Source organism: Lonchura striata, chromosome 2 (genome assembly GCF_050655825.1).
Source record: "Lonchura striata isolate lonStrDom1 chromosome 2, ASM5065582v1, whole genome shotgun sequence".
In the NCBI taxonomy this organism is placed as follows: Eukaryota; Metazoa; Chordata; class Aves; order Passeriformes; family Estrildidae; genus Lonchura; species Lonchura striata.
The window spans coordinates 28,557,716-28,582,028 of NC_140704.1; the positions used below are offsets into that span (position 1 = coordinate 28,557,716).

Genomic DNA, 24,313 nt, shown 5'->3' on the forward strand with positions numbered 1-24,313 from the left:
ATATAAAGATTCCGGCACCTGGGGCAGGGTTAAATGAGCAAACAATCTGAGTAATATGCTATCAGTATTCCTAGGGAATGCTTGTCTGCCATTACACAAATTGAATACTGCAAAATGGTTATTGAAGCTTTTCATACAAAGGTCACAATATAAAAACATATCTTCGGCATAAAAAATTTCTTACAGTAAATCTAACGCATAAATGCAACTATGCAAGTATCAATCACATTTAAAGAGAGCCTGAAGAGGTTAAGCCTGTGTCAGTCTTAAATTCATGGAACCTTTCTATTTAATTTTAAACATTTTCCATGTGCTTGCAATGTTTTCTAGTAACAGGCCAATTCCTTAACTCATACAGGAATCTAAATTACAATAATCATATGCATTCCTTTCCCCAAGAAAGGAAACACCTGTTGTAGTTGGTTAATTGCTGACTTTTTGTAAGCTTTCAGAAGAAAACTAACATTTACAAATAATTTATAACTGAAAAACTTCAGAAGCAGAGAAACACATGAATTTTAAAACTGATATGAAACTCATATGTTGAGATAGTAACAGATGTTTTCACTTTGTTAAAGAAAAACTGTGTCATACTATCATAATAGGATAAAGTTAGTTTATAACTAATATGGGGCTACTCTCTGTTCCATTTTACTTCTGCAATAATTGTTATAAATATAAATCCAGTCATCTCAGTGGAATTACACTCAAAAGGAGCAAAAGGAGTTATGTCTTGTGCTAATGCTTTTATACAAATATCTGTATTTGAGGCATGACATGGCACTTTTAAATAACAACTACTCATCTGCTATATCTGCTGTTAAGCCACTAAGCTGGACAGGTTAGTTGGAACATGGTAGCAAAAGTATAGTCAGATCAAGATCAACATAGAGGAAAGACTCTAAGAAACGGTTCAGGAAAAGCAAACTTGTACTTCTCCTGTCATGTACAAATGAGGTAGTTACAGAGCTTCACATTCTACAAGGTGTATTTTCAAATGACAGCCAGGTGTTTCCAGTGATAAATAGCAGGATAACCATTGCCTTCAGTATTACAAATGGAAAAAAACAACTATAAAAAGGAAAAAAAGCCTGGATAAGCCGATCAGGTTTTGCTACAAGAAAAAATGGTACAGCAGATAAGTGAAAAAGAAACTCCAATAAAATATCTCGATATTGCATTTCTATCCTTTATTATTTATATTTTAACTAATGGCTTTCATACAGGTAAGTGTTCATTTACTTGGGTTAATGAGGTGCAAGGCTTAGGAAGGGCTCCCAGCAAAGCCAAGTTAAGCACTGGGAATACTGTGGAACAGGTGCACGTTAGGGCACACCCCTTGGTCCAGATCAGCCAGACCCAGGCTAAATTCACCTTGAATGCTGCAGAGGAGCCTGAACTGCTCTAAGTAGGTGGCCCAATATGAGAATGCACATCAGCAAGGTAATGTTTCCACTCTAGCAGCTGAAGTGAGTCCCAGAAGAGTAAAGAAATGCTGATAGCAGAGAACTTGGTGTGATTATTTGGATGCCACATTATAGGCATATCCTGAAACAATAAGTAACTTCCTACTTCTTGTTACTACTTAACATGCCATCTCTCCCAACCTCACCTTTTTCTCTGTAGGAACCAATTTACTGTGATTTTTTTTTTATACAATAGCTAATTTCACCTACTGCATTTAATGTCATAGGAGTTATACATGTAAAGCCCTGTACTTAGAGATAAGATAGTCCTTTATGCCATTTTAATCAATCTTTGTCATGGGTATGTTACTTAATAGCTCTGTCTTCCTATAGAAAATGAGCAACTTAAGGGAAATGAAACTTTTCAAAGATACATTTTCCTTCTGGCAGACTGTGAAATACACCATAATTATCCTCTTTCGATGAATAACGTTTGAAAGAAAATGAACATTCTGTGCACCAAAAAGTATAATACAATGACATTCTCAACTGCCTTGTAAATAAAAGGAAATTGTTTTTCTTCTATGATCTATATTGCACAGAAGCATATACACATGCTTGATAAATATAAAACCAAATCAGACTATCAAGCCATTTTTTAATATCCTATTAATTTCTAATAACAATAAACTCAGTTTCACAGTCAAAAGGAATGTATACTTCTGAAAGATTAAAACTGTGTTATGAATTATGGGCTCCATCCTGCACACTGATGGAACTACTTGTATGAGTAAAGCTTGGACTGAACACAGCCTGTTTTAAAGAAAAGACAGAGAAAGATAAGCACCCCCCAAACTTTACTGCTGGGGATGGGGGCATAGGGAGTAGTGAGGGTGAAAGAGAAGACAGGAAAAAGCCTTTTCAATAGCATAATAAAATCATGACATTCCAGCCCACATTTTTGTATTAGGAAACCTGTACTATCTTTAACAGCTTGGTAAATGTTTGAACACAGATCTTACAAACTAATGGTGCTATGCACAGTTTAACGAAACAGGTAGGACAAGATGCCATTTAGCCCTTTTTGATATCAGAATAGGTCATTCCAGTAAATACAAGAATGAAGTAAAAATAAGAAGTCAAGGTCACACAGTCTTCATTAGCTAATATGAGACAAAAACATTTGAATACCAACATTTCTCTGTCAGCCAAAATCCAAGCTTTGAGTTAGGAAAATTACAGCTCTACCACAAAGATATTTGTTACTATGGGAAAACTGTGATGTTTGTGTCTTACATTATTTGTTGTTTTTTTGTTTTGTTTTTTTTTTTTTTTCCTTCTCCCTTTCCCTCCCTTCCAAAGCACCTCCAGAGGTAAGGTACTACTGCTTAGTGGTAACACATCACAGTATGGAGCACCCTGTTCCACAGTTTCTAGAAGAACCAACAAGTACTAATATGAAACTAGTATATATTGGTAGAAGGAATTTCTCAGTTAAATCCTGCTTTACACAAGTCCCACATTTGCAAGAACAGATGCTTCCACTGGAAGAAATCAGTCGGGCTTCCTTGCCCAGGGTGAACTTGCAGCAAAGCCAGAGATCAACACCTGAGCCAGGGATGAAGTACACCTTGCAGCTGGCCCAGGGCAGCTCCCACTGCCCCCCGAGCTGCTGCTCAGACAGGGGCTGCTCACTGCTGCTCAGCAGGTGCACCATTGGTGCTGCAACACAAATGCACCCAGAGGAAAAGTGACACTCAGCATGCCATTCGGATGTTTAAAAGGTGACAAAATAATGCAGTGCACACTGAAGTTGAGGCAGTATGTAACACCACTGAACACTACCCTATTTCCCAACACTGCTTGTACAATAATATCCAAAACAGATGTTCCCCTGCCCTTGTCCCCAGCACTTGGAAACTGCACTCCAAGCAGGGGTTGCACAAACTGGAAAGACAGATCCTCTACCATAGTGATTTCTGCTCAGCAGATTGGTGACCACAGAGCTTCACCAGCACCAGATCTATTGAAGTTCAACATGTCTTCAACATGGCTCAGTTCAACAAGTCTTATCTGGCAGTGGTGTCCAACTCCCATTCCTGCTACAAGGACTGTTCAAGTATTTGATGAACTGTCACCACAAGCAGAACATTCAGAAATTCATCTCACCATCTAGCTGGCAGGAAGGAAGATATCTAACCCAACCTATTCCTTAGGTTTCTACTTAACTGGAAAGACAGTCACCTCCAGTGAGTATTTTACTCTTCCTACCTTAGATACTTACTTGAAAGCAGGATAAACACTCTTTTCCTTAGGTGTCTCTATCTATTGGCTATGGGGTTGATTTTTTAGACACTGAAGTTAATGCCACACTAACTTTAACAGCCCTCACATTTATTTAATTACTGTAAACAACACACACTCCCAAAATAGTAACAAAAATTTGACACAGAAATATGTTCCCTTTAGTTTACAGTTTCAGAACAGATGTGGAACATGCATGGACAAGAAAGAAAAATCACTGTTTGAATAAATTTATAATTTTTTTCTAATGCTTAGACTGATGTTAAAAGTTGAATATCTTAACCTAGACTAGCTATAAAATAGCTCTAATTAGTTTATTTTTCTCTGTGGTAGGGGGTTAATGTCTATGTTGTAAAAAGCTGTCTAAACAAGATATAAAGTAAGGGCTATTCCCCTGTGTAGCCATGACATTGTCAATAACATTTAATAAAAATATTATTATAGAGAGTTCATTATATATGCCTTACCATATTAAAAATAACCCAAAGTCTATCAATAATGAATATACACTGCGTATATTTAGTGTGTATTACACAGAATATGTATAGAGTACACAGTTTCAACTTTTTCAACAAGGAAAGGTCATGTAGCCAGAGTACAGGTTATGAAAGACCTCCATAAATTAAATTAGACTGCTAGCTCACAAAGCTGCTTAGGGAACATGTCAGGAATCCCCTGTCTATATGAAAGCTTCTCTCTCCCTGTAGAGTGGAATTTGACACCTAATAAGAAAGGTATTTTATATTCTTTTAATATTTATGGATATTTTGAAGTGTTTTAAGGCCTTCACAGACTCTGCATGTCTTGAACTGCTTTTAACTGCACTGTAGTGCCTGCATACACATTATTCTAATTCCAAAGCTTTTGCATTTCCATTCAGAAAGTTATAATGTAGTTATTAAAAGAGATTTTTACACAGAGTTATTGAATCATATTGGTAAGCTTGGTTCATGCCTAGGTGCTGTGATATGAATGCACATTGTCTTGAATTCATCTATTAGTCTGTGGAGTGACAGCTCCTGTAGCTCTTAACAAGCTGCACAGATCAATGTGGTAAGGACTTGGTTAAGTATCAGTGTCCCTGGTGATGTACAAAATAAATATGGAAGAAGTATTTCACTGAAATATTTATAGTCTAAAATTTTCATCAGAGATATTGTCTTTGTGATGTGATTGTGAGGGGAACCACTAATGCAAAAACAAGTTACACATATTTCTGAAGAGACTTTAAAAGAGATTCCGTTTCAGAATAGGGCTCTAACTGAACTTCAACAATAAAGTCAAAGCATAACAACTTCCACCCCAAGGGAAACTTCATTTAGCAAAAAAGTTACTGGAGATATTAAAAAAAAATAAACTCCTTTTTGCCACAAAAGTTTTGAAAATTTTATTTAGAATTTCTGTGAGGAAGAAAACTGCTTAAGACTTGACATAAGGGGTATATATTTTTCATGTAAGACATGTTGTCATGAGTTAACTTGTTTTAGATGCAATTTGCAACCAAATAGTGCACTTACTTGCATTTATGTTTCTCAACTCATAGTTTTGTTTCTATCCAGTATGTTAATATTTTCAAACCTTTGAAAATATTTCAAAAGTTCTGACTGACTTTTGAAAACTTTTGACTTTTGGCACTTATCAGTATCTGTGAATATCCAAAAAGAAGTCCTATCTAAATAATGGGCAGTTCACAGTAACATCTAAAATCTGTAAATGGCCTGTAGATAGATGTATCATAGATATGTACATACTAGATGATTTTAAATAAAACAACAAATGGAAACATTGCAAGTGTGAGATTCATAATGTCAAAACACTAAGTCATCTACTTTCATAAATTGTCACATACATCTGTAGTTATATTTTTTCCAAATGCACTGACATTTTACAATAGAAATTGTGCTGATAAATTAGAAATTAAAATGAAATTAAATCATAAAAAACACATAATTTTTACCCTAATAAAATGTGATGAAAGACCCTCTCTACTTCTGCACAGGAGCTGAAATGAAACCTACAGTATTTTTTCCAGTAACAAGGATTATGATAATACTTAGTACACTACAGCTAAATATGTTTGGGTTTTTTTTCCAGTTATAAACTAACCAGACAAATATATTTTCATACATGTTTTATATTAAAATATTACTAATTAGACATAAGTGCAATACACAGGCACACATACCTATATGCTATGACTGCCAAATGTTTCTCTTTAGCATACATGCACAAATCCCTAATAAGATAAGTAGGGAATGTATTTAAATAGTGCACACTTTAAACCACTCAATTTCAATACATTGTTTTTCAGACAACCTGCACATAATCAGATTGTTTTGTAAGCAGACATCCATTTGATTACTTAAAGTACAAATTGTGGTCTGGCTATTGTGCAGAGATGATAATGGGAAGGGCAAAGAAAAGACAAACCTTTTTACATTAACAGGTGGCAACGCTAAATAGGAAAGAAAAAAAAAGAAGGGAGTGAGATCAGAGAAATATCCCTTCCCTTCATTGTGCAGATACCTAAGGAAAGAAAAAAGATTTGGCAGAAATTTGACCCTTTTTTATGCAGTGATGATCATGTTGCACATACATGGTTTATACAAAAAAACACAGGAAGACAGCAGCAGGACCTCACAGAGGTTTGCTGGGCAATTTGAGAAGTCCTCCTTGGGACTGCTCAACATGCTCCAGGGCAACAAACTACCCAGAGCAAGGAGACAGCTTCCAATAGTCCATGCACCCCACCTAAGGGCTCAGAGACCTAACCTTCAATTCATGTATGGCCAAGTTATAAAACCAGAGACAAGAATACAGATTCATACACAGCTGAAAAAACCCACAATTGTACTGCAATTAAAAAAGTCTAAAAGTAAATGTGCATGCTATTAAGAAGTCCCATTAAAAAATTATATTTATAAAAACCGAATAAAATTCAACACCAAAATGTGATATATAAATATATATATATGTGTATCCATAGGAAAACATGAGGATTGCTCTCTCCTAGGAAGTACAGTGCTTAGTTGTCAAGTGATTAGATGCTTTATTTGAACATAAAAATAACTACATAGATCTTTTTTCAGAAGAAGTTAATAAACAGAAGTTAACAAGCAGGTATGTATTTATCATGGTTCTCAACACAGCAATACCTATCTCTGTACCAAGTATTAATAGCTTGCAAAATGTTTTCTTCAAGCTAAAAAGTATAATGTGCCAAAAATACATAGTGCCTAAGAAAATAATCGGCTAGGGAAAAAATGGTAACGTTTTCAAGTGAGAGTCGGTTATTTCCCCAGTGAGTAGATTCAGATTTACCAAAACTATTTGAGAAACGTAGACATAAAATTGATTGAATTCCATTATTCAGCAATAATCTTGAATTCTGAGTTGAAGAAGCACACTCAGCCTAAGAATCTATCTTAGCTAGTAGAATTAGTGACTGTTCTTTGCAGTACAAGATAGTAGTGGGCCCATTAAGCTAAGCAGTTGGTTCTGAAATGTTCACCTTCATTTTTGACTTTTCACTACCTTCATTTTTGAGTTTTACTTTGAGTTGTTTTAACCTGGTTTCATGGACTAAACACACACTTGCAGTAGAGCATGTAGCTCCCATCCCCACATACCCCACACCTTCAAAAGGAACACACTTTGCATGCTCAAGACTGCTCAGTGTTTCAAACTGGAACAACATAAATATGGACCACTCTGAAATCCAAAAAGGCTACTCCTACTCAGCACTGGAATGCTAGTGAAGATGCAAACAATAATATTATTTATGTAATCAGTGACATGAGAGGTGATCTAGTTTTGGAAATTAAGAAGTCAACTCTGCTTTAAAATTGCCTTTTGGATGAAGATACTTCCATCCACAGTGCATACAACGCGATTAGAAACTAAGTAATGAGAACATTTTTTCTAAAGTAAGGTGCTTAATGTCTGCGTTATGAACACTTCGACAGATAACATGGGAAATTCTGTTCAGTCAGTTAATATTCTTATTGTAATTTTATTTTATCCTGTCCAGGAAAATGGAAATTGAGTGTAGCAATGCCCTTTTAATACATCAATTGTAGTCAGTAGATTGAAATCACTGTTAAATATGTATCAGAGATGCACATAATTTCAATAACTAAAGAAGTGATAATGTCTATTTCCCTGTTATCAGGTGGATAAATATCCTGTCTCCCTGTGTTCAGAAGCAAAACAAAAGGAAAAAATTTGGTGAGCCCTCTACCTAGCAGCCTCCAGCTCTTGAACATTAGGGCATAATACAGAATTGTAGCACATGCAGCAACTTAGTGCTTGGTGAGACTGGCTGACAGAGAGGATTGGTAAGTCACACTGAGATACTGAAAACATAAGTAAAATTGCTAGAGCCCACAGAAATTGAATGCTTGTACCTACTGCAGTCTCTAAGCCATAAAAACTACTTTATTCCTAAACTTTTGTGATCCAGATAATTTAGCTGAATTAAAACTGAAATGCATAATAATTAACTATAACTAGTGACTTAAAAATTACTGCTGATGAAATGCAAAAATAGGATATTCAAAACTAGTAAAAGGATCCCAACAGCGTAAAACAGTTGAAGCACTGATCTTTATAAAGTCTGAATAATGAAGAGAAGCAAGAAGATACTCTGAAGCAAAAGATAACCCTTTTTGTCAGATAAATAGAGAAAAACAAACAAAGAAAACCCAAACGGTTCATTCCTTTGGTGTGAAGAGAATGATGGCTTATAATCACTCGGACTTGTGACATGCAGTCAAGTGTTACAATGCAGAGTATTCGGATTCTCAGAGAGGAAAAGCAATTGCTATTTATTCCTGGTTTTGTCGAGAGTTATGTTTAATAATAAAATTTATTGAGTAAGTGTATCTAATCACCAGGAAAGTACATGAGCCTGAAAGAAATGTTAATGGCTGTGCAAGCCAACTACAGCATTTATATTCAGGGATTCATACAGCATTACAACATAGTAACATAAAATGTATAGATAGCTTGCTCTTTTTACTCTGAAGTGATTTCCCTTGCCTCTGGCCAAAACTTGTTAGAATCAGGGTACAACTATCCCCAAGTTTTATGCACACTGACATTAAGAAACATTATAAATGCTCGGGAAGCACTTTCCAACTCCAAAATCTCTAACTGCTTCTAGACTGAATGGCCCAGTTGCCAACAGTGCCACATGGTGTGATTAGTCTGCTTAACAGGTAATACCTGAGGCAGGTTTACAAGTAGAGAGACTGCAACTGGCAGTACATCTTTGTTTGTGCCCTTGTGGCAGGGTTTCCCACCAGAAAAGCTAAATGCACAAGAAAGGAAATATCTAGGAACTGTCTGTCCTTTTCCTTGACAAGGTCAATTATAGAACTGAGTTGACATTATGGAGCCAGCTAGCCTGTATCAATCTGTAAGCTTACCTTGGCACACAAACTTCAATTCCTTGGCATCTATAACAGTGGTTCTTTTATCTGACCTCTTCTTTTCTGTCCGACGGTGGCTACGTCTTTTTTTTGTCTCTCCCCAAAGATTCGATCCACCATGCATGCTTGGGATGTTTAGTATGGCAATTCCTTCCAGAGAGATATTGATTAAGTCCAGCTGAATTCCATCACACTGATTAGAAAGGAAGAAAAAAAAAAAAAAGGACAAAAGAGAGAAGGCAGTAAGAGACAAAGAAAAATCTGAATGTTCTTTTTCTCACATATTTTTCTTCAGTAATTTATCATTCTTAACACTGCTAATAGTTTATTCAATGTTTACACCTAAGAGATACACTTGTATCTGAAAAAGGAGGTATGAGATAAGAACAGATCATCAATCAAAAGGTAAAATATGATTGCTATTCAGCTTTGGTGTGGGACCATTTGCTACTGTCTTGTCATCTGATACCTATTCACTGATCCAAGTGAAATATATTTCTAGCTTCACTACAGGTATTAGCAGAAAAAAATTTATACTACCAAAATTTCTTTATCAATAACCAGAGTTTTTGTTGCCTGTTCCACCTAAATTTTCTGCCTTATACTTTCAACTCTTGCAACTGAGTTCCTTCCCCAACAGATGGAATACAAAGTCCCTGCAGGCAGAGAATACACAGATTTATGGAAAAGAGTCTAAGCAAGCCACAGGAGCACAGAACATCACACAGGTATCTGTTTCAATCCAAAGGCTCAACAAGCATATCAGTACAGGGCTATGGCTGACTAGTGGCTTCTAGTAATAAGTAAAATCAGTAGAAATGGGTACAACAATTCCTTATGCAACTGCAGCAATTCTTACCACAGAACCTTCACCAACCAGTTCTCTGAAATATGCATCACTGCTAAGGGAAAACACAGGATGTGGAGCTAAAGAACAGGGATCAGTGATCTAAAACCTTTCCAAGACTTATTAGAAACACAAAAGTAATCTTAGTCTATGGGCCAGTCCCTTCAGTGATGGAATTATACCCATCTTGTGTCAATAGTGTGTATTTCTCATGCTTCCTATAGCAAGCCTGGACATGAAGACATTTTATACAAGTACATTTCTATGCTAAATCTGGCTTCCAATAATATCTTATAAAGGGACCATATTTTTGACTTCTGGAGAATAGCTCAGGGATCTTAACATACCAGCCTGCCCAGCAATAAACTGCAGCATTTTCTCAGGTGGTTGAACCCCAACAATTGCAAATACAGTTCACCTGAGATACATTGGATGGGATGAACCTAGCTTCATAGTATACACCTAGCCTTCACTGGCTATAATTTACTGAAGCTAAGTCCTCCTCTCTACCAACATTAGGAAGTTCTTAACTCATATAAAATGTAGCAAAATACTGAAGAACCTCCACAGGAGGAAATAAACCACAACTTCATATTACTACAGTGGAACCTGCAGGTGGAAAGCAAAGCACCCAGTTCTACTCATTAGTTCACTGAACCAGCCAGAATTGCCCAGGATTCCTGTGCTGGCACCTTGGCTACAGGTGGATTAGCTTCATTCTGCACAACAGACAGAGCATATCCATATCCTGACAAGTCATACGGACCACAGCGTAGAGCAGCGTACTTTTGAAACATTTGATCCTACTCCTGCAATGTTCTGCAAACTTGTAGAGGATCCAGTCATCCACTTCAATTTGATTAAGGGTATTATTTTGCAATTCCAACACACAATAATCAGGGAGAAAACTGGAAAAATAATTAAGCATGCCTCACTAGTAGTCCAGTGACATCTTGCAGCTTGCTGCTCTGCGGGTCACTGGCACTTCTTCCTCTCTGTCTAAAACTTTATTGCAGCTTTGAAGAAGCAAAGCCAAGTACAACGCAAGAATAACTGTGAATAATTGTTTATTCTGAAACTTTTTGGGATCCTAAAAAAGAACTGTATTATAATGCACACACATCTTAATTCTTGTAAGGAGAGCACAGATGTGGAGGGAGAACAACTTCAACACTAAGATTTCCATTTCATTTTTGCTCTTCAAGAATCAAATTTTTAACCTGTGGATTATTTCCATAGAGGGAAAACTTTAAAGTCAAAAGGCATATCTGAAAGTGAATTGGCCATTGTGGCAACTACTATAATTGAAAGTGTAACTTTTTAATAACACTGTTTTTTACAAGAATAAAGGCCTAGGTTTTCACTGTCATTTTTGGAAGCAAATTTGTGGTTTTCCCCAGTATTTTATATGCATTAAATACTAAGATGATTTATTTTGCTAAAAATTCTGCTCATGTGTATGCTCACTTACTGCTATACATTCTAGATAAACAGATATTAATTTCATAATTAAAAGTAATCTTGTGTAAATACCCTGCAGGCCTCAATGAATCAAACACATACTGTGTGTCAGGCCTCCCACTGTCTTCAAGTGGAATGTACTGGCTGGATAATTAGATAGTACATATTTTTTAACCTTATTTGCATGCATATTATATCTTTTGCACACTGACAAGCAGCAGTAACAACAAAAGTCAGATTACCACAGGGAATTCCCACAAAGAAGTCTTCATTTCTTATAATTTGCAGCCTAAATTAAAATAATTTGATCTTTGACAAGGATGAAATGTCAAGCAGAAGGGGGTCCTCTACAAGCCACGGCCTGTGGCTTCTGAAATCTGCCTAATTTATGTCAGTCACTTCTTAATACATATTTAAGTATTACACGAGAAAGATGATAAATATGCAATCTGACACCTTTGGTATTTCCCTGCTGTTAATTTATAAAGGTCTGGCGTCCCCCAAACTGACTGGAATTATTTAAATAAAAGAAGAATTGTGAAATAGGATGGTGAGGGGTCTAGCTTCCATTTTCACTCAATATTGAGCACAGCAGGTAGTACACTAAGACAATTATGTGAGGAGGCCTCAGAGTCCCCCAGTGATGAGCAACTTTCTGAATTAGGAAAGGAGCATTTCTTTTGTTCATACAGACAAAAAGTTTGCCCTACAGGTAGCTCTGCATAGTTCTAACACATTCATACACTACAAAAACAAAACACACGTTCTGCTCCTTTTCTTTTTATTTCAAATAATGCAATCATGCTGTTAAAAACAAAAGCATACGTTTAAAATGTGGAGTATGTCTGCCTAGAAAAAAAAGAAACACTAGCTTTTCCAACTCTTTTTTGCCTTGTCTCCTGGCCTCATTCACTTCTTGGGTATTATTGTTTGTACCCTTTTTATCACATCAATTATTTTCAGATCATCTCTCTTTTGAGAAAATACATATCTATTCCTGAAAAGAGCTGATATTAAGGCTTTGCTGTGAAACCAGAGAAGCAATATCAGGCAAGTGTACAGGAATGTTTTAAATTCCTTTCCCTTACCTGTTAACACCAGGTGGTATAGAAGGCTTATACTGCTCCCACTATGGTTTTACAGCATTGCAGGTATGGTCCATGCCACCCCTACTTACACCACATCTATACCTACTCTCATTAAATATCTTTCACATACCTTTCTTTTTTTCTTTTTAAGTGGAAATAAATTGCAAGTTCCCTAAATTGTAAAATCTTCAGCCTTGTTTACTGACACATTAATATTATTGAAAAGAAACACTTAATTTTGTCCTAGTTTTTGTTTGATTGATTTTGGTTCTTTCTCTTTAGAACCTCTCCTCAACTTCTTACATCCAATTCTGAAAACAAAAATACATCTTTATCCTGGATAACATAAGAATGGTGTCCAACTTTGTTCTGCATCTCACACTCACACAGAAGAAAATATACAGAACATGAGTCAAGAATGTATGTCAGACAAACCAAGCTTAATTAGGTTGGAAATCAAATACAAGGCTAAACAAATATTTGCCCAGAGAACATTTGATCATCTAACAGCTCAGAGATACAGATCCTTAATCTTCTCAGGCTTTGTTCATTCAAAATTTGGCTGTAGAGGAAGCACATTCTTTGTGCATTTTATCTGGAGTAAAATGTGGTCTCATGCATCAACCTCCCATTTACAGTGACATCCCCAAGGGGCATCAGGTAAAAAAATCAGACTAAAATGCTGATAAAACAAGAAACATTAGATACAAGCATACTGGCAAGCATGGTAATTTACTCATTGTAAATAAACACACAAATAAGCACCTCCTAATAGTTCTTGTAAACTCTGGAAACTATGCTTTTTGTTCCTAATTGTATGTCTAATGTTAATAACCAGGATGGCTAAAGTGAGTATTAACAAACATGCCTCATGTACTGGCAATGTAACACATTTTTGTTAATAATAGTTATTGACATGAATACATAATAATTACACAACTGATAGTAACAGCACCACAAACTTGTAAACCTACTTGTTTGCTTTGTGATGTTAACATTTAATCATTCTTTGAACAGTTAAAATTATAAAGTTCACATCTTCGTATGTATTAGTATTATATGTATGACTTTGTCTAGATATTGGTATTTTATTGGGAAAGCCTGCTCTTCAATTTGTATTTAATCAAAAAGTAGATTTAATTGCAGTTTATTCAAATCAAATCAAACCAGGTAAGTTTTTTTTCTAATAACTAATAAAATATCTCTTATGCTACATTTCCTTAAACTCATGTGTGTGAAGCACTCTCTTGGGAAGCAAGGGTGATTTTTTTGCTTTTTTTTCCTAAGGCTTTTGGTGGAGTTCTGTTTTATTTTTATTATATTTTAATCTAACACAAGGAGCAGATTTTCACTTCAAAAACAAACATAACAGCATAACAGGCAAGTGTGACACTGCTGGTCTTACAATTTCAGTATTCTCTGCTACTGTCCTGCTACCAGGTACATGGTCATTTCAGACTTCACCCTTTAGGAGGCTTTGACTGGACTCTCATAGCTCCCACCAGACCTCTCTGACTCCTCATGGTACTATACAAATCCTCCATTGACACGTGCAGTTTCTCATTACTACTGAAAAGGAAAAGCACCATAATCCTCTTGAGAAAAGATTTCATTATTTAACCTAAATTCTCAGGTTTGTATCTTCACTCATTTCTCATTTTTCCTGTACTTATTCATAAACATCAGGTGCCCAAACAGTTTATGTAATTCAGCCACTTATTCTAGCAGCCATCAAAGTGGCAGCGGCACATTATTTTAAATTCCCATTTTGTCTGTAAGTATCCTGTGTCTTTTTAGTTAATGTTCAATGTATAATGGAAAGATGACCCCTTGTGCAGAGAGAAAAGCTATTTAATGAAGGGGAATAATTCAAATATATATATATATATATTCTTTAACCTTTATTCAGGAAAGTACATACAATTTTAGGGAATTGAGTTTTAAAGGTTATAAAACCTTGGGACCTAGAAATAATAAGATTATTTTTTTTATTTTAATCCTGCAGCAGCTCTCACTCCCTCCAACAGTCTTTCATTTTTCCACCTGACCTAGCCACACTCCCTATTGATTTCTAATGTTATATTTCACCTCTTGACCTTGTCTACTGTATTAAGACTTCACTAATCATCAAACTGAACTTTGTTCCAGTGTGCAGAGCTACACTACAAATAGACATGATAAAAATAATATTTTGGAATATAGGGTCGAAAGGATGTGCACTGCTTTGCCTTGTTGGATTCAGGCACTCTGCGCCCTTGCTCCCTGCATTTCAGCCAAACTAGTGACATTTCAAGGATAAAGGCAACAATTAGTTTCTTACTTCTATTTCTACAGATTCATGCAGCTTCTTACAGGTGGCTGAGAAAGTTTCCGAAGTGCCAAATTCAAAATACCAAAATTTGTTCTTCATTCTGAAACAAGAAAAAAAAAGAAAAGAAAAAAAAGAAATATCTTATTCACTATCAATATGTGACAAAAGTGATCATCCTGTCTTCCACTATAAGTAATGGCAAAGGCTTGGGAACATGTGACATCCCATTTGAAATAGATGAGCTCATAATTTTCAAAGCTTAAATGTTGGTGTCAAGTTGTATGATATCCCCTAAAGGGATAACAGGAATATGTTGAACTGACAGGTTCAAATGTACCTTTGACTTTTCTTTTTCAGTGACTATCAGAATATTTTTTGTCACTTAACCAGTGACATGCCTCAGAAAAATGTATCGATTTTATTTCATGTCTTACACCTACTATATGATTTTTGATTCACAGTTAACATCTTTATCCTGCAGAGTACTGGAATGTGCAAGCAGGGCAATCCCATCATGAAGAAGAGCCACGAAAAAATGTAGCTTGCCTTAAGCTACATTTAGTTAAATGTAAACGCAAATGCCTATTGTACACGATGACAGATGAGATAGTAGAAGAAAATAAAAATTCCAGATCTAACAATCTTTAGATATTTTGCAGGAGAACTGTATTACCAGGTAATTACTCATAGACACATTTTAAATGGGCAATGAGACCTGCATCTTGAAGTTCATTAACAGGTTCCACAGGAAAATAAAACTGGATTAAATGCCAGTAAATTGCTTAGTTTATCATGACAGCAGGCAGAATTTACACTTTTTCCTTTTTAAATACATAAAGACAACTTCTGTTTTACCAGATTTATTGCATACTGTTAAATACAATCAGGACGCCAACAGCACCATTTCAAATAAGTATGTGTACTTTTTTGACTCCCATGAGTAATTATTATTCTATAATTAAAAAAAAAAAAAAAGAAGCTAAAGAACCACAACAAAAGACACTGAATTAGAATTCATTATTCCCACTTAGGAATCAGGTATGAATACAGTTTCTCCATTTGTATAAACTGTTCTCTGACAACAGAGTCTGTGTGAGCTAGAAGTGGGGAAGAATGAAACAAAAATGTAGATGACTGTAAAACATGTCAAAAGTACAAATCCTACTTTTAATTACTTCAAATTACATATAATGTAATTTGAACCATTCAATTGTTGTTAAAATCTACTTAATTACTCTTAAAATCACAATGTAAGAAGAGGTATTGCAGTGCTGGCCATTTCCAGAAATCTGTTTGTATAAGGGCCAGCAATTCCTGGTGCAGCATCAGAGGGCTGTAAAGATGTCCAACCTGGCAGCCTACACAGAGTTGGGAAGAGAAGAGTAATAAGGAAATTACATAGTTTGATTGAAAAATTTATAGGAATTTCCAAAGGCTTTTACACAGAAAATCTGGAAATATTTGGAAACTATTGTTGAGAACCTTCTCTTAGATAAATGACATCTTCTCAAAGGAGTTCTAACAACCAGAAGGGCTCTGGCTTGATTTAAGTCCAGATTTCTCGAGTCTATGAATGGAAGTGATCCAACATATGTTCCTTCTAAACCTGCAGTTTAGCTAGCACACTGCCATCCTGACCTGGGATCGAGGGCTCTAGCTATACCAACATATATAAAGACATTTAGAAACCTTTTGTTTACAAAGAAATGTGAACTAAGTCTTGAATTTCCATTGGGTGCTTTTGGAAAATATGGTTGATCTATTTTCCCACAACTTTCCACATATGGATGATCAACAATAAAAACAAACAAAAACCCCACAATCAACCGAAAAAAAACAATGCCCCCCAAACTAAAACCGCAAACCAAACAAATCCCCAAAAAAACCCCAAACAAAAAACCTCGACAAAACATGATGACCAACAAAACCTTGATGTAAATATTCATTAAAATACTTTGCAATGTCTTTTGATCTTATTATTCAGATAAAAAAAGCCTATTTTGATAGTCTTTCCTTTTGCTATTCAGTTACTTTTACTCCAAATGATGAATCTCTTCTTCTTCTTCATTTAAAAGACTGTTTTAAAATGACTCACTTATTAGCACTCTATATAAATATCTATATCTATACTTTGATTTCTTGTAATTTACATATAACCTATAAGAGTCTATCAGGCCAAAAAATGTATTGTGAGCCTTTTCTCTATTCTTTAGTAGACTGTCTGTTTTTAAACATAGAAAGACAACTTACTTGACAGCTTTTCAAATGTAAAGATAGATGTAGAATACAAATAATTTTATGCTTCATTTTTGAATGATTTACCAATTTCCATGAAAAAAAAAAGCCATGAAATAGATTAAATTTTGTGGTTTTATTCAAATGCACTATATCTTTTACTGAACAGAGGATTATATTACTTATCATAGAGATACAAAATGGAGTTAAACAAAGCACCCCAGAAAAATTATACTGAGATTTTCATAAGCAAGACAAGTTTTATTATTCTAGTAAATATTACAATTTTTCTAATAATTAAAAAAACTCAACCTCTAGTTCCTATCTTCCACTTGCATTCCTGTTTCAAAGAGGTAAAGCTCATGTGCTTATCAATACAGCAGCAAACAGAAGATCAATGAATTATTCTCATGGCCACTCTAATTCCTTCCACAATTCAGGTAAATTTTAGATTGCTAAACAAATACATATTTAATGACAATTCTGCCACATTAAAACCATATGAAACTAAATCACAGGCTGCTGTCATGTATATTTTCTCTCTTCCAGAGGAAATGATTTAGACTTTTCTCAGCTTTTAATAAGAGATGACCAAAAATAAGTTTGAAGTCTGCTCCTTCTTTCCAACACTGGTTTTACTGGAATAGGAAAGGGAATACGTTATTCTACAGGAGTGGTTGTTTTATTTTTTTTCACGTTTTGAACTAAACTCTGAAAAACTTTACAATATAAATAAAACATCAATCATGATTAAAGGCTGACCTATCTTGCTATTGTATCACAGTAAGTCAAAATATACAGATTATGGGTATAGGAATGACAAAGCAAAACTGTACTTCAAGAACCTAAACACCTTTTATGCAGGCAATGTTCCACATTTTCATGTATTGGTCAATCTTCTGATAAGTGGAATGATCTTTAACAGTGATGAAATAAATTCACACAACAGTTGTGGGAGACTGAAATGTTAATGGTTAATGACTCATGCAATTGGCCATTTGCAAAAGCTTTGCTGAGACCAGGTTTGCATCCTCCAACCAAAGGGGAGGAGGAGAGGTTTTGGGTGTGTGGTGGTGAAACCTAACAGCCCAGGTGCAAAGGGGGTAAGCACTAGAGGAGGACCACAACAAACCAGTCTGTTCAGCAACAAGCTGGGGTTTGAGCCAAGTAAGGGAAGAGGCTGGTAAGAAGATGATCTTGCTATATGGGAAAATGATTTTTATTATGCGAGTATCCTCAGTTACATAACTTGCTCAGGCATAAAATTCTGGTTGTAGGGAAGTATCAGGACAGGCCTGAAGGTATTCATCCCTTCTGATGGGGAATAACTGGCCAAACCAAGCAGATGTGAGGAGTTTTAATGTCTTAGAAGATGTCATAAACCATCAAAGATCTCCAAAGTGCCCCCAGACTCATTTCTGTGGCCTTCCACCAGAGGACTGAACATGATCCACACTGTTTCCATAGACAGCATTGAACTCCCAGCCCAGGGCATGTACCTTGGGTTCCTACCTGAAACTGAACGTACATCAACCCACTGAACTATATTTTTCCGGGGCTTCCTCACCCCTGACAGATCAAGACTATGACCATCACTTCAATAAAACAACAATCAAATCTCATTACTGGATCCACAGGTGGTGGTATCTATGTACACATAAACACTGGTCATTCCGTGTCATTTCACTCTAATCTACCCAAGGGATCTGTTTACAGGAACCTCAGTTACTCTCACCTTCAGGGGCAGGTTGTAACAACATAAAAGGGGTAAAACTGCCATTTCTTATACCATTTCTACACTGTGGTTAAATATCAGACTAAGAAACTTAGATATGTTTCTTGGAAAAGTTCAGACTAATATTTGGTAATCAAGGCAAAATAATCAAAATAGTCTGTGATATGGGTTTGCTCCATTATCAGTTAATCAGAAACCCCCCTACTGCTAAAACTATTTTATATAACCTTTCTGATTAAGCAATTACAAGTCATGTCATTGAAAAATTGTCCTGTATCTAAATATGGAAATAGTAAATACTTTATTCAACACCTGAAGAGCATCTATACTTCACTGCAGTATGAACACTGTCAGAACATGTGGAACAATAGACCAGTTACAGGCTGCTGATAAAAAGGTCACAATAAAAGGAGTACCTTTAACTTAAGTAACAAATTCTTATTCTGGCATTTATGGACTTCACTTGGGGTAAGAGCTTATTGCTACCTTTGCAAGTCTGTCACACTTTCTACCACATCCTATTTACACTTCTTATATTTGCTATTTATATTTATTATATTTATTTACACTTTATGCAGTGTCAAGCTTCAATGACTTCAGCTAAAATTTCTGCATCAGAAAATTTGTTATTTTTGAAAAATTTCAGCTGAAATACTTAAGACAATTTCTGAAAACAATTGGATTAAAAACATGTATATTTGCTTATATTAAGAGTGTTTGATAACATACACTTTGAACTGTTTTAATGCAGCTACACTTTCTGAGCAGAGATTTAAAATTTAGCATGAGAATGGCCTTGCATCAAAAATATTTCTCTAGCCATCTGCATGAAAATAAATACAGAATTTTACCATATTATGACCACTTGGAAATAGACTCTGGGATGGCTTTATTTGCCACATTCTTTGGCCGAGAAACAACTAATTTTTGTCTCCAGTTCTGTCAACTTTTATCCTTTAATCTATACTAGAGGTTTTTTACCAGGGAAAGTACTAGAATTCTCCAGTCTTCCAAGGTAAATTTCTTGAAAAGTCCACTGCCAGGAAGCAACCTCTAATACAAATTGGTGTAAGAATGTCTGCTTGTGGACAAGCAGAAGTTTAATTCCTCCAGAAAGTATATTGTTCCCCAAAATATAATCTCTTAGCACTGCTTTTTGAAAATACTTTTTTAAAGACTATTCTGGCTTTGTTGCAAAAGTACTGTTTCTTTGTCAGTGAGTGTCAAGAGTTGATCTCAATCTGTATCATAAACTCATAGAATGTTCAGCATAAAGTTCCCATTCAAAGAGCAGCATTCACAAACAACAATGTGCAAAATGTAATGAATTTGAAAAAGAAAGTTCTATGGCAGGAAAAAAAAAAGTAGCAAAGAAACCATAAAGAGTAGATGCTTATCATCTCATCCACCAGAAGTCTCGAAGGTGCTCAGAGACACAGATTCATGCTATGTATTTAAAAGGAACAGGTCGCTTTACCTTCCTTTTCTCCCCTGTTCACTCTTTTGTTCCAAGCAAATGTGGAATAATGTGTAGAACCACCTCTGCAGGGAACCAAAATACCAGAAAAGTGCACTGAAATGGAGGTATATTTCCACAGAGCAGAAACTATAAGCAGTACAAAGGAAAAAAAGGAGAATGAGGAAAAGATAGGAACTTAATTTTGAAATGCATTGAAGTTCTGCAGCACTGAAAAAGGTATGATGATAAAGTGCAGAAGAGAAGAAAAAAAATAAAATAATCCTAAAGGAGGCCTATATAAAAACACATTTCTTAAGGTTGACAATACAGATAATAAGATCTAAAAATGAAACTAGGAGTATAAGAAACGTCATGATGGGCAGAAAAGCTGAACATCTCTTCCAATATTCTGTCACTGGTTACTATTACCAGATATGACAGAGGATAGTATAAAATTCCATGTAGTATACAGCTGGGAATAATCTAGCTCTCTGGAAGATTTATTATTATTTATAATTCTATCAAATTGAAAAATACTACATTCAGATTAGACATAAAGAAGAATTCTTTTACAATGAGGGTGGTGAGACACTAGAACAAGTTTCACAGAGAAGCTGTGGATCCCCCACTCCTGGAAGTATTCAAGGCCAGGTTGGATGGAGCTTTCAGCAACTTGTGTAGTGGAAGTTATCCCTGCCCAAGGCAGAGGGGTCAGAACTAGATGATCTTTAAAAGCCCTTTCTAACCCCAAACATTGTATGATTTTAATTCAATTTGCGGACACTTATATAATAAAGCAAAATGAAAGTGATTCCTAATGCACAGGGGGGAAAAAAGTCTTTTTGGGAAAAACAAGCTTATTGAGGTGAGTATGAAGTTGCTGCTTTTGGTTTAATGAGTCGCAGCCTGTCACACATACATTAATGAGCAAGTGACAGATGCACTCCTCTCTGCGCTGGCTGAATGGCAGGGCCCAGAGACCGATGGCAAATGATGCCACATCCAGCCCACATCCCATCATTAGCGACGTTCCCCAGGGATCAGTGTTGGGCTCAGTCCCCCCTACTATCTTTATTGATTTGGATAAGGGGCTTGCGAGTGCCATTAGCAAATCTGCAGACGACACCAAATTACCAAATTGGGCTGGTGTTCTGATCTGCTGGAGTGCAGGAAGGCTCTGCAGAGGGACCTGGACAGACGGGATTGATGGGCCAAGACCAACAGTGTGAGGTTCAACAAGAACAAGAGCCAAGTCCTGCCCTTTGGCCACAACAACCCCATGCAGTGCTACAGCCCGGGGGCAGAACAGCCGGAAAAGGGCCAAGCACAAAAGGACCTGGGGTGCTGGATGACAGCTGCTGAACAAGTGTGGCTGAATGCAGTGTGCCCAGATGGCCAAGAAGGCCAAAGGCATCTTGCCTTTATCAGGAACAGGGTGGCCAACAGGACCAGAGATTAAATTCTTCCCCTGTACTCAAGTCCTGTGAGGCCACACCTCAAATGCTGTGTCCAGCTCTGGGCCTCTCAATTCAGGAAGGACATTGAGGAGCAAGTCCAGGGAAAGGCAACAAAGTCGTAAAGTGTTTGGAACACAAGTTCTGAGAGGAGAAGCTGAGGGAGCTGGGGGTGGTTAGCCTGGAGGAAAGGAGTCTCAGGGGAAACCTTATCCCTCTCTACACTGCCTGAAAGGAGGCTGTAGCCAGGGGTTGTGGAGGTGAAGGCTTGTCAGTGTCTTTTCCCAGACAACAAGTACCAGGACAAGAGGACCTGTGTCAAGCTGTTGGACATTAGGGAGAATTTCTTCACAGAATGGGTGATTAGATATTGGAATGGGCTGCCCAAGGAAGTGGTGCTCACCATCATTGGAGGTGTTTAAGGAATGACTGGACATGGCATTTAGTACCATGTCCTAGTTTGGTCATAGGTTGGACTTGATAATCTGATGATCTCAGAGGTATTTTACAAACGAAATCATTCTGTGAAGTACAAATTTACAGAATATGTCATAGAGATTGTACTTTGTATTTCTGGTGATAGAAATATCTGCATACATTGGATAGTATCTAATTAAATACTCAATAAAATTTCAATTGCTAAAAAATATTCAGTGTTTTCTACAATTCAATATAAAGAATATTTTTACCAGGTCTCTCACAGTAGTTTTCAACAGACAACATATTTTCCATCATTTCTTACAGTTCATAAATCTATTATCTAGGTAATTTTATACTTAGGTAAAAATGATTTCATTGCAGCACATAATATATATTAATAAGAATGTATGACTTTTTCTAATGTTCTTTTCCTTCTACTTCAGTCTTAACAATCATATAATTCCTGTTCTTCTTTATAATGAATCATACGCAAAGGTAAGGAAATAGCCAGTGGAGATGCACATCCATAAGAGATTTATGTGTGACTGGCATGATTTTAATAGAGACATCTTTGTCAATTTTTTCCTTTTTCCATTACCAACTGTACTTCTGGCAAATCTAAGTGTTAATCTACTATGGCACAGAGCATAAGCAGAGGCCATATAGATAACTGCAGAAAAGCTAAAATCCTCATAGACCAGTTCCAGTGTTACACACTAAATAACATTTTCACATATCATAAAATGATACCACTCATGGTTGAAAAGCTACGCCATAAGTACTTTTACCACTAAGTAATACTGTGAGATCATTTTCCCTGACATTTATCAAGTTCTACTGCTGCAAAGCTGAATTTGACTCCATTTTCTGTCATGCTTTATAATAGTTTTGCAGTTGCCCATGCAGTTGGGCTGCAACCTCCACTGCTCACCTGTCTGTCCCACTTTTTCCAGTTCTTTGCCTAATTTTCTCAAAACTGTCTCCAGCTCGTTACAGATGTAATTTTCATCCTTCACCCTTGTCTATTCAGTTCAAGTCCTGCCTGTAGCTCTGGTCTCACATCTGGCCAAGAAATCACTCTGGACACCTTGCCCCGAACATTTTCAGTAGTAAACATAAGCCATGAATAGTTGCAAAAGGGCCTTACAGTACTTAGTGATTGGGGTATAATAATGTAGATAACATTTAATGTGGATAAATTTAAAGTAATTTAAAGAGAAAAATAACAAAATAATTCTGATTTTACAAACAGGAATTAATTCTCAGTGACCAAGTCTAGGTTTACAAATAGCTAAATTACATTTCATCTCAACAGGGGGATTAATGGAAGGGGAGAAAGGAAATCACTTCTTATCTCAGGCTCCAACTATCCATTTGGATTGAAATATTTGTACAGGCAGTTCATTTCTGAATACCAGTCAATTCACACACTTCAGACAGGTACTGATGTTCCCAAATAGCATCTGTTTTCTGTATATTTGCAGACAAGTGCAATGAATTCATTGGAAGCCTGTGCACTGTTTCCTGATTTTGTTGAGCTACAGATCAGAATGTAATTTTTTCAGGTATCTGAGAGAAACAATGGACAGACCAGAAGTGATCACTCTGCTAGGGCTACCACAAAAAAAACAACACAAGAGCAACACCAGGTTGATAATCGTACCCACAAGCCACAATCTTATGTGCTATGAAACCTGTTCTTTTTTTATGATGATGCCTTTCCTGCATACTCTCCTTACACTTTAGACTCCAGCAGAGAACCTACTACTAACATCTATATGGAGGAAAAATTTATCATAAAATACAAGTAAAAATTCCCATATGGAAGTATAAACAAGATCTTTGGAGCATGTGTTAGGTGCTATAATACAGGAGAAACTTCTGAGTTGTGCCTCAAGATGCTTTGTGGCAATATGCAACAAGATGTTCATGAGGAATATAAAAAGTATTTTCTCCAGATTTATAGAAAAGTGGCTTACTCAACTGAGACTAATTATGGGAGGTTAACCTACAGCAACTGTTATGAAACTAAGCTATTATAAATTGTGATACCTGACTAACAACATCTACAAGATATTTCTTCATGAAAAAGAGTACTATTTCTGGGCTGTGACAGTAATATCTGTTTTAAATAGGGATTTCTGATGCTTGCTTTTGAATA

At 36.1% G+C, this 24,313-nt stretch overlaps 1 protein-coding gene across 8 annotated transcripts in view; it reads right to left on the reverse strand.

Moving 5' to 3' along the window:
* DGKB (diacylglycerol kinase beta) overlaps positions 1-24,313 on the reverse strand; it is a 385,149-nt gene that overhangs the window by 71,475 nt on the left and 289,361 nt on the right. For all 8 annotated transcript variants that reach the window (XM_085573112.1, XM_021538316.4, XM_021538321.4 and 5 more), the window contains 2 exons: positions 14,859-14,949; positions 9,140-9,335 (listed from right to left, as the gene is read on the reverse strand). In XM_085573112.1, coding sequence (XP_085429238.1) covers positions 9,140-9,335; positions 14,859-14,949 — 287 coding nt within the window. The remainder of the gene's footprint in view (positions 1-9,139; positions 9,336-14,858; positions 14,950-24,313) is intronic.